Below are 11,202 nucleotides of genomic sequence, written 5' to 3' on the forward strand. Positions count from 1 at the left end.
AGAGAGAGAGAGAGAAGAAAAGGAGGAGGAGGAGGAGGAGGAGGAGGAGGAGGAGGAGGAGGAGGAGGAGGAGGAGGAGGAGGAGGAGGAGGAGGAGGAGGAGGAGGAAATGAAATAGGGTACGGACCGGGCTTGGTGGCACACTCCTATAATCCCAGCACTGGGTGGCAGAGCAGGAGGATATCTGTTCAGTTCGCGGGCATCCTGTTCTAGGGAATTCCAGGACAATCATGGTTACATAGAGATACTTTGTGCCAAAAAATGTGCACATAATACATACATACATATATACACATATGTATGTATATATACACATGTGTATAAATTATTCATATATAATATATTGTACATATATATGAACAAATAAAATAAATCAGAAACCAGTCAATCAAAGAACAAAAAAAATTATAAAAACCAGAGGGAACCTGGATATGAAAAGAACGAATCAGAGGAGTATTTCTGCGCATGCTCTCTTGCCGCCGCTGCCCGCTTCCTCTTGGGAGTTGTAGTTCTCCTTAGGCTCCTCTCAGGGGGCAAACCCTGTGCGCTCTTCCGGCAGTCGCAGAACTACAACTCCCAGCAGGCGGCGCGTACGCGTGCGCACTGCGGGCAGCAGGCGGCATGTCGGCGCTCCGGTGGACCCGAGGCGCAGCGGGGCTTGGTCGGGTTCTGCGCTCCCCTGGGCCCCACCGCCCGGCTTCGGAGGAAGGTAAAGGAGTGTCAGACCCAAGACTGTAATCTTCCTTGGGATCCCGGTCACCTCCAACCTTTGTTCTTTGACCTATGGAGGAGTTTCTGGGAACCCACTTAGCTGGGTATTAGTTGAGGGCACTTTGACTTTTGACTCTTGCTTGCTTTTGCAGCCCTCTGACCCACTGTTGGGGACTTAGGGACTTTGACATTGACCTTTGGCTACTTTTAGCTAGTTCTTCATGCTGAATCCTGCACCTCGACTCGTGTAGCTTTGGCCTGCTCTGCCCTTGAACTTGGACTTTTTCTGGGTCTTGATTTATTGGGGGAGCGGGGTGTCAATTTTTTGAGCCATGGTGTTTCCATGTGGCACATGCTGGATGCTGAGTTTGAACTCATGCCCTACTGCTTCAACCTGCTGAGTTCCGGGATCACAGGCCTATACTACCATGCTTGGCTGTCCTTGCTTTTAGATGTGGTTTCTTTCTGGGCATGAGGTAAGTTTGAGGCAGGACCTCACACTAGCTTAACCTGGAACTCCCTTTGTAGCCCAGGCTGGGGTCCAGCTGGAGACCCTCCTGCTTGATACGGTGGTTTCTGTGTTCTTATTCTTCATGTCTCTTTCCAGGGCCTCTCAGTGGCCTCTGCAGCTCAAGAAGAATGTCTGCTGCCAGTCCCCGTGAGCGAGATGTCCAGAGGGAGTGGGGCCATGCTGAACTGCTGGAAGGTAAGTTGGCGTCCGAAGCACTTCTACACAGTGAGGCCTGGAGGCAGTGGGCTCTGTGCTGTACCTGACCTCTACAAGGCAGTCTATAAAGTGTGATCCAGAGGCCACTGAACAGGCAGTGTTGTCTGACTCTCCTGTCTGTGGTCTGGTGGGTCCTCTTGTGTGCCATGTTGGTTCTGGGAACTGCTGTAATTCCATTCCCCGAGTTCCAGGAAGACAGTTGAGCCCCAAATTACAGCTGAACCTGAGATGCATTGTTGGAATGGCCTGTGCCGAGGTAGAATAGTCTCCGGTTTTAGTCCTGGAGAGTCAAGGTGCAGTTGCAATCCAGCCAGCCTGCCTGCCTGTCTGTCTGTCTGTCTTTCCTTCCTTATTCCCTTCTACTTCTATTTCTTGTTTTCTTTTCTTTTCTTTCTTGGTTTTTTGAGACAGGGTTTCTCTGTGTAGATGGTCTTGGCTGCTTTGTAGACCAGGGTGGCCTTGAACTCAGGTCTGCCTGCCTCTGTCCCTGGAGTGCTGGGATTAAAGGCATATATGACCACTGACTTTGGAACCCAATTTTAAGTGTTATGCCACCAAGTCTAGTGGACAGGATGTCCCAGGGCACCATCCACGTTCCCCCCCCCATCCTATGTCACGTCTGCATGGCAGCGGCAGAGAGTAGAGACGCTTAGAGAGATAAAGGCAGAGAGGTGAAGGACCGTGGGGTCCTCTCTGCCCCCAGCAGCAACAGATTCCTGACTCACGCTCCAGGGTGTCCTAAGCCGGAGTCTGTCATTTGGACAGAAGAGGGTTCTACTGACTTAGTGCATGGTGCGTGTTCCCTCTGATGGGGGCTTCTTCCTGTCACAAACAGAAGATGGTGCTTTGTGGACCCTGGGGCTCACAGCAGTCAGCAGTTCTGCAGGGCCTTTGCACCCTCTTGTCTCTTGGGTCCTTTCAGGAAGGAGTCAGTGTCCCTGCCTGCCACCTGTTTACTTAGCAGGTGGCCTCACACAGATGTGCCCTCTGCCTCCGATGTACTCCGAGTGCCACGAGATGTTCAGAGGCAGGATCTACCCCAGAACTCTCATCCTCTTACTTCTACCCCATTCCTCCCAACTTTCTTTTCTTTTCTTTTCTTTTTTTTTTAATTTATTCATCTATTATATATAAGTACACTGTAGCTGTCTTCAGATACACCAGAAGAGGGCACCAGATCTCTTTACAGATGGTTGTGAGCCACCATGTGGTTGCTGGGAATTGAACTCAGGACCTCTGGAAGAGCAGTCGGGTGCTCTTAACCGCTGAGCCGTCACTCCAGCCCCCAACTTTCTTTTGGTACACATATGAGCCAGGTCCCTGCTTCACAATAACCTCGGGCTTCTGGGAGGGGAAGACGCAGAGCCGGTCATGGGGACACCTGAGTTGTAGCCTCGTGGATCAGCCCTCGTTTGTGCCCTCGTCACTCACTGTGGCTGTTTGCATGCCATGATCCTGGCCCGTCTTTGGCCTTTGTATGTGCGAGCTCGGTTACTTCTGAAAGCTATGTGGCAGGGGCCGCCTTGTATAGTGCCACTGATTGCTTTCTGGTACTTAGGGCACTGAGCCAGGTATGTTTGCCGTGTCTCTACCGAGCCGTATCAAGTATGTGCCTGTATCAAACAGCAGGTTACTGTATATTGGCGGGAGGTGATGAGAGGGTTGGCAGGCGGCGCCAAGGGCACGATGGCAGCCAGGAGAAGGCGTTCGGGATCCCCGGGGGCAGGCTCGGAGCACCCTGAGCTGCTTGAGCGGTCCATATCCTTCTTTGCTCTCTGCAGTGCTGGAGGCCCGGGTGCGGCAGCTCCGGGCGGAGGGCGCGTCTGAGATGAGGGTGAAGAAGGTACAGGTGAACCAGCCTCCGCAGGGCCGCAGCAGCCGCTGGGCACAGAAGCTGGAGGCCGAGAAAAAGGTGAAGCAGAGGCACCAGGCGAAAGCTGACCTGCAGAAGCAACCACTGGAGTCCTGGACCCTTCACACGGAGCCCCGGATCCGGAGCAAGAAGCTGGCTGGCTACCTGCAGCAGAGCAAGAAGGGGGCGCTCAAGAGCTCAGAGGAAGAGCAGCTGGCCAGGGTCCTTCAGGCCGTCCTGGCGAAGCTCGGGTCCCGTGAGGCAGGGACCCTGGCCAGGACGAAAGCCAAGGCGGTAGAAACGCACATCCTGTTCCTCCAGCAGAAGCTTCGGACTTTCTTCGAGTGCTGCGTGTGCACCGGCCAGCTGCCCCTCGCCCACCACATGCTGGTCACTCACCACAGCAACCAAGACAAGCAGCAAGTGCTCACGCTGGACATGTATAACATGGTGCTGCTTGGCTGGGCCCGCAAGGTGAGGCCCAGCTTGCGTTCTGCTTCCCACTGAGTGAATTCTTGTGGGTTTTCAGATAGAAAATACGCTTTCCATAAAAACAAAACAAACCAATCAAAAGATCTAGGGACGGTGGCGCACGCCTTCCAACCCAGCACTCGGGAGGCAGAGGCGGGTGGATCTCTGTGACTTGGAGGCCAGCCTGGTCAACACGTTAAAACCCTGCTACCCCCTAAAGTTAAGGAAGAGATTGGGAGGGCCTGAGTGTAGTTGTAGGCAGGACTTCTGAGTCTCCTGAGCAGGGGCTGTCCCTGCTGTCACAGTGGCTGCCAAACCTTGTGGGCCACAGTCCACGTTCCGGGTTGGGGAGCTCGCTTTTTTTCCTGTGTATCCCTTTGGTGGAAACTTGGGGTGATGTGAGAGGTGTGTGTCCTCAGTTTCTTCCCTAGCATCTTCGCAGGGTAGGGGAATGTCAGTCTAGGAGTTCAAAGTAAAAAACAAAACATAATGAAAAAGAGGAAAGAACAGAACCGGCAGACAGGAGGCAGGTCTGTGAGTTCAAGGCCAGCCTGACCTACTCAGTGAGTTTCAGGCCAGCCAGGACCAAACAGTGAGACACTGTCTCAACAAACAAACAAACAAACAAACAACAACAAAAACAACAAAAAACTAAGCCAGCTATAAAACACACAGGTCCTGGAGCTGTGGCTTGGTGGTAGGGCACGTGTCTGGCCAGCAGTCCCCAGGGACACTGTTCCTCAGAGTGATACCCTGTTGTCCCACCTATGCCGGTTCCCCTCCCAAGTCACTGATGTGTTTAGGGAACACATCGGAGGGGGTCCAGGTGTTGTTCCTGACTCTCACCCACACCCCACCTCGTCCCCAGGGCTCCTTCAGAGAGCTGGTGTATGTGTTCATCATGCTGACGGACGCTGGCCTCTCCCCAGACCTGCACTCCTATGCAGCCGCACTCCAGTGCATGGGACGCAGGGACCAGGACGCCCACACCATCCAGAGGTGGGTCAGGGATGTGCTGGGGGGCCCTGCCCTCCCCGCCCCCGAGTGCTGAGTTTACGCTGTACTGCCTCAGGTGTCTGAAGCAGATGGCGGAAGAAGGCTTCCAGCCCCAGCTGCTCTTCACCAACCTGGTCCTGGAAGAGGAGGACCGGGCCGCGCTCCTGAGAGCAGTGGTCAAGGGTGAGCCTGCCTTCTGCCCACCGCCACAGGCCTCGAACCTGGTCAGCACACCCGTGCTGCTCAAGGACTTCTATAGCAAGGTGAGTCCCAGGCAGGAAGCCATGACAGCCCGTCTCATTCCCTTCTTGCATCAGGAAGGCGGAACTGCAGGCACAAGGTAGGTTGGTCCCCTCACAGGTGAGTGTTGGGATAGAATCGTGGCTCGAGGCCAGACAGACCACCCAGGCCAGTGCAGTTCCATGTGAGAAAGGTTTATTGTGGGGGAAGGGGGCAAAAGGGGCGACGGAGACGAAGGGGGAAGAGAGAGAAGGGGCGAAGGTCAGGAGGGTCTGCCTTTTATTTACACTGTAACCTGACGGCTCACAGGTAAAGGTGGGAGGTAAACCAGATGAATGCTGGGAATGTATGGCCATTGCCATGGCAACAGATGCCAGGTGGGTCCCTGTTGCCTGAGGATGACATCACTGTCCTCCCTGGGTTTAGAGGCAAATCTGCAACCAACCACAAAGCTGGTTCTTGATACCAGCAACGAGCGCCCACAAATTCACTTCCTCTGGCTTCTCCTGTTCTGGCATTTCCTGTCAGGAGCCCTAGGCCGTGTGGCCCTTTGCGTCTGGCTAACGGATTACAGTGTCCACGCTGTGCTGTATGTTGGAGGCTCACTCCTGTTCATGGCTCAGTAGTATTCCAGTGTGTAGGAGCGGCCTCCCGTGTATCTATCACCTGTTCAAGGGCATCGGGCCTACTGTCTGTCGGCAGTCAGGTGTCTGTGTCTCCAGACCTCAGCTCTTAGTGCTCTGGGTTTTAACTTGGAGTGTTCACATGTTTGGCAGGGGGCTTCTTGACAGGGTGTGGTGGTCTGTCTTCTGTGCCCAGCAGGAGGGCCCAGTGTCCTACCCAAAGCTGCACCTGCCCCTGGACACCCTGCAGGACCTTTTCTACCAGCAGCTGCATGTGGAGCTGAGCTCCAGTGTCTCTGTCCAGTCAGTGGAGGAGGCCCCAGTAATGACCAAGGAGGTCATTGAGGCGGTAAGAGGCTCATCCTGAGGCCGCCGCCCCTGTCCTAGCCAGTAGGGGTTGGAGCTGTGGCCCCAGTTGGAGCCCTGGGAGGTCTTGGCAGGGGGGCTTTGAGCTCAGGGTGGTGACAGCTCCTCTCCCACAGCGGAAGACCCTAAAGGCACTGCGCTCGAAGTGGGAGGTAGAGCTGCTGCGTGTGCTGCGGGAGACCAAGGCCATGATGGGCAGCCAGGCCTACGAAGGCCAGCCCACCCTCTACCCGTTCCTGTGCCTGCTCAGCGAAGGGGAGTTTGTGAGCATTATGATGCAGGTGGGCCGGGTCTGGAGGCTCCCGGGCACAGGGCTGTGGGCTGTGTTCAGGCAGTCACAGCTCGGGCTCCTCTTGCACCCCAGGCTCTGCAGGTACTGCCTGCACAGGGTGAGCCCCTTTTCCAGTTGGCTCAAAACCTGGGCCTTCGGGTGTTTAATCGGCATTTGGTGAAGCAGAAGCAGGTCACCAACCATGTGCAGAAGCTGGGGCAGCAATACTCACAGTACCTCCGGCTGCTGGCTTCCGACACCCAGGTAACGTGGGGTGGCCTTCCTGCTGACCTGGGTAGCTCCTTGGAGGCATCCGCTCCCTGTTCACTTCATCCCACTCGCTACAGGCTCCACCCACGTCCCTCCGCACCGCGCTCCTCGGGCACCCCCGCCCCACGTACATCAGTGCGAGCCTCAGTTCTCTCTGGAAACCGTGGGCAGCCCCACAGCTCTCCTGACCAGCTCTCCTTACAGGTGGCACCCTGCCTTCCTCGGGAGTACTGGGAATCGCTGGGCTCGCTGGAGACCCCTGCACAACAGCCCTGGTCGGTGCCAGTGCTGCTACAGCTCGGCAAGCAGCTGGCCGAGTTGCTGGTGCAGGCAGTGCAGATGCCGCGCAGTCTAGCGGCCCGGCACGGTGCTCAGAACTTCATCCCAGTGCTTTACCATGTCTATTCCTTCCGCAGCTACCGCCAGGTGAGGCTCCACGGGGCCGGGGCCTGGGTGGGCCCCTCTGCTAAGGAGGACTGGTGTGCCGTTCTGTGGGTCTCTGAGCACGCTGGGCAGCGCTGTTCTGCCGCGCCCGTTCGTTTTGGGATGTTCGTAAAGAGCAGGAGGGGTTCATTAGTCTAGGGCTCTCCCTGCCTGGTCACAGAGAGGCGCTGGCCCGCAGTCTCTTGTGCATACCTTTTGTGTCTGCTTTCTCTCCCAGGTGGGCATCCTCAAGCCTCACCCTGCCTTCACGCACCTGCTGGAGACGGCCGCAGAGCCCACGCTGACCTTCGAGACCACGGAAGTGCCTATGCTGTGCCCGCCACTGCCCTGGACTTCGCTGCACTCTGGTGCCTACCTGCTGAGTTCCACCAAAATAATGCGTGCCACGGAGGGTACCACGCAGCACCAGCGTCTACTGGAGCGCTGCCCTCCCGCCCAGCTGCACGGTGCCCTGGATGCACTCACACAGCTGGGGAACTGTGCCTGGCGTGTCAATGGGCGCCTGCTGGACTTGGTGCTGCAGATCTTTAGGGACAAGGGCTGTATGCGCTTGGGCGTGCCTCCCCCGCGTTCCGAAGCACCACGGCCAGCCAAGCATCAGCTACCACCCGGCTCCACACCAGTGCACAAGTCTGAGCTGCGGAAGGAGCTGGCGCGCTGCCTCAAGGCGGCTCGAGAGATGCACAGTCTGCGCAGCGAGGCTCTGTATCGCCTGTCGTTGGCACAGCACCTGCGCGACCGCGTCTTCTGGTTGCCACACAACATGGACTTCCGAGGCCGCACTTACCCGTGCCCGCCGCACTTCAACCACCTCGGCAGTGACCTAGCGCGTGCACTGTTGGAGTTCGCTGAGGGCCGGCCACTGGGGCCACGTGGTCTGGACTGGCTCAAGATACACCTGATCAACCTGACCGGCCTCAGGAAGCGCGACTCGCTGCGCATGCGCCTAGCCTTCGCAGACGAGGTCATGGGGGAGATCTTGGACTCTGCAGACAACCCCTTGACGGTACGGAGTCACAAGCTCCCCTGGCTGGCAGCCCCGATCTCTGCCTCCTGTCTTTCTCTTCCCTGCCAGCCTGTTGTTCACTCGGGCTTGGGCCACCTCCCTCATACGCTTTCAACCCCTTACCATAGCTGTCTGAATCCTTCCTTCCCAGCGTGTACTCTCTCAGTGCCACTAGTGGCTCCTAGCCCAGTGGCAGCTGCCAGCTGTCACCTGAGCCACCCTCTTCATCCCCCTACATCACGTATGCTTGCCTAGTGTCCCTATATCCCCGTGTCACCTGAGCTGCTCGTGCTGACTCTGAGCCCCATGGGTCCTACCCTCCAAAGGGCCAGAAGTGGTGGATGAAAGCTGACGAACCCTGGCAGACGCTGGCTTGCTGCATGGAGGTGGCACAAGCGGTCCGGTCCCCAGACCCCACTGCCTACGTTTCCCACCTGCCGGTTCACCAGGTGGGCACGCAAGTGGATCGCCCATGGGGGCTGAGCCTGAGTGCTTTATGAGGGAGGCTGGGCCTGGGTCTCCTTGCACCAGGTGGTGGGATAAGTTCCTGGGGTGACCATGTGTCAGTATTGGGTCGGTTAGCCTCAGCGCATGGGCACCCCTTGTGGCCAGGATGGTTCCTGCAATGGCTTACAGCATTACGCCGCACTGGGCCGAGATAGTGTGGGTGCCGCCTCAGTCAACCTAACGCCTTCCGACCTGCCCCAAGATGTGTACAGGGAGGTGGCAACACAGGTGGGTGCCAGGGAACCCTTGTCCCCACTCGGGGGTTGCTTTTCTACAAGTGCCTAGGTGGGGTCCCTAAGGGGAGGGGAGGTGACTGACGGCTTCCCTGCCCCCCAATGCCATCCAGGTGGAGGAGCTCCGCCAGCAGGACGCTAAGGAGGGTCTCCAGGTGGCTCAGGCGCTGGAGGGCTTCGTCAGCCGCAAGGTGGTGAAGCAGACAGTGATGACAGTGGTGTACGGGGTCACGCGCTACGGTGGGCGCCTGCAGATAGAGAAGCGCCTGCGCGAACTCAGCGACTTCCCCCAGGTGTGCAGCCTGCCTGGTCCTCACCCGAGTGTGTGGCTCCCTTCAGCACAGGGGCCCTGGGCCTGGTTCTTTGTCACCGCTCTCATCCTCTAAAGCCTGGGTTCTGGCTATGGGGCAAGGAGAGGGGTAACCTTCTGGCCCTGCCCCTCTGGTCATATCTACCGCTATGTCCCCACAGGAGTTTGTCTGGGAAGCCTCACACTACCTCGTGCGCCAGGTCTTCAAAAGTCTACAGGAGATGTTCTCCAGCACCCGGGCCATTCAGGTGCGCACCTGCCAACCCTCTCCTGTCTGGGGGGCCCCTCCACCCCACGGTTCGCCCACCCAACCTGGTGTCCTGTCACACCCACAGCGCTGGCTGACCGAGAGTGCCAACCTCATCTCTCACGCGGGCTGGCCTGTGGAGTGGGTCACGCCCCTGGGCATCCCCATCATACAGCCCTATCACCGGGAGTCCAAGGTCCAGGTACGTGGGAAACGCCCTCCTCCCCTCCCTCATCTCCCCGTCCCTGCCCCCTCCTCCCCTTCCTCATCTCCCCCCTCCCTGCCCACTGGACTCACTTCCCCCACTCTGGTCTGCAGGTGAAAGGGGGCCTCCAGAGCATCACCTTCACCAGCTCAGTGGATGACAGCCAGTGAGTCCTGGACTGTGGGGAGGGCAGAACGGAGTGGTGGGCAGGAAGGACTCTGGGCTAAGGGGTACCAGCCTAGAACTTCTGGGTCTACAGGAAGCCCAACACTCTGAAGCAGAAAAATGGCTTCCCACCCAACTTCATCCACTCCCTGGATTCCTCCCACATGATGCTGACTGCCCTACACTGCTACAGGTGGGTCCCAGAGTGCGGTGGGGACCCAGAGGGGCAGGCACGCACTTGCTACAGGCGAACCCTGAGGTACACGAAGGGTCTAGGCCCTGTGGGCACTCAGTCTGATATTTAGCTGCCTGGGGCATCCCAGCCTTGTGCTTTCTGGGGACATGCACAAGGTAGGTCAAGTCTGTTGGGTGGACACTTCCCCTGAGGGGCAGGGCAGGATGGAGGTGCTGCTGGGAAGTGACACAGACCTGCCAACGAGCTGAGCTGGGATTCAGCAGAGGCTTCCCTTTGCTCCCAGACCTGGCAGCCGTTTGAGGGAATGTAAGCTATTTTCTTGAACACCTACTGCTTAGAGCAATGGGGAACCAAAGGTGTCCAGGGAACTGTGACACAGTGTACAGTGGTGGGGCAGACAGACAGATAGACAGACATGGTGTCAGAATGAGGTGCAGGGCGGTAGCTGGACAAGCAGCCACCTCACTTGGGATTTCCCTGCCCAGGAAGGGCCTGACTTTCGTCTCTGTGCACGACTGCTTCTGGACGCATGCTGCTGACATCCCCATGATGAACGAGGTGTGTCCTGTCCCCGCCCCCAGTGCCCCCACAGGTAGAAGCTAGGGCCTTGATCCCAGGAGTTTGTACCATGGCTGACTCAGAGCCTGCAACCCCTCAGGTATGCCGTGAACAGTTCGTGCGCCTGCACAGCGAACCCATTCTGCAAGACCTGGCTAAGTTCCTGGAGAAGCGTTTCTGCTCGGTCTCCAAGTGAGCAACCCCTCTTCTTGTGGCCTGGTTCCCTGCCTGCCACCAGCTGTCCCACTGATGTCTACCCTAACCTGTTTGCATCACTAGGTCCCTAAAGCCCTCGGAACTCGCCCTGATCACCAAGCTGCAGGAGACACTACGATCCTTGCCAGAGACAGGTAAGTCTTTTAAAGGGAGCATGCGCATTGGCCCTTGAGGATGAATCGGTGGCCCAAGCCTAGCTCTACACTTTTGGCTTCACAGGTACCTTCGATCTGGGACAGGTGATAAGATCCACCTACTTCTTCAGCTGACCCACGCCATGCTGTTCCTAAACCTGTATATAATGTAAATAAATGAAAGTCTATGTCTACCTATGCCAGCCCCCACTTTCTGGCTACACACAAACCCACCAAAGCAATGACACGCTGCGCTGGGCGCCAATGCTGTCGTTTATTGCGCGGAATGGGGTTGTGGGTTAATGGGGCGTGGGGGCCACTGCTGCCTCGGCTCGTCAGTACATTCATGGCGACGGCGGGGACCCAACCTCACCCCCACGCCGGCTTGGCCGTGAAGCCCGCCCCTGGGTGCCCGAGGGAGGTCACCACGGACGCGTGGGCAGGGGCGAGCTGG

At 57.4% G+C, this 11,202-nt stretch overlaps 1 protein-coding gene across 1 annotated transcript; it reads left to right on the top strand.

Moving 5' to 3' along the window:
• Window positions 1-590: 590 nt before the first annotated feature.
• On the top strand, window positions 591-10,946 carry Polrmt (RNA polymerase mitochondrial). Its single transcript, XM_032908675.1, has 21 exons — window positions 591-709; window positions 1,319-1,417; window positions 3,220-3,764; window positions 4,630-4,760; window positions 4,834-5,020; window positions 5,820-5,969; window positions 6,103-6,267; window positions 6,351-6,521; window positions 6,732-6,953; window positions 7,189-7,977; window positions 8,304-8,426; window positions 8,590-8,712; window positions 8,831-9,010; window positions 9,189-9,275; window positions 9,363-9,476; window positions 9,593-9,645; window positions 9,739-9,837; window positions 10,326-10,398; window positions 10,499-10,590; window positions 10,678-10,748; window positions 10,834-10,946. Exons 1-21 carry the CDS (start codon window positions 622-624, stop codon window positions 10,881-10,883), a joined length of 3,612 nt encoding a protein of 1,203 aa, XP_032764566.1. The 5' UTR covers window positions 591-621; the 3' UTR covers window positions 10,884-10,946.
• Window positions 10,947-11,202: the final 256 nt, after the last annotated feature.

The sequence above is a fragment of the Rattus rattus genome, chromosome 1 (assembly GCF_011064425.1).
Source record: "Rattus rattus isolate New Zealand chromosome 1, Rrattus_CSIRO_v1, whole genome shotgun sequence".
NCBI lineage: Eukaryota > Metazoa > Chordata > Mammalia > Rodentia > Muridae > Rattus > Rattus rattus.

Coding starts and splice junctions, on each gene's coding strand:
- Polrmt (XM_032908675.1), top strand. CDS start 622: ATGTCGGCGCTCCGGTGGACCCGAGGCGCAGCGGGGCTTGGTCGGGTT. Junction 6,268..6,350: donor TTGTGAGCATTATGATGCAG/GTGGGCCGGGTC, acceptor CTTGCACCCCAG/GCTCTGCAGGTACTGCCTGC. Junction 10,749..10,833: donor ACGATCCTTGCCAGAGACAG/GTAAGTCTTTTA, acceptor TTGGCTTCACAG/GTACCTTCGATCTGGGACAG.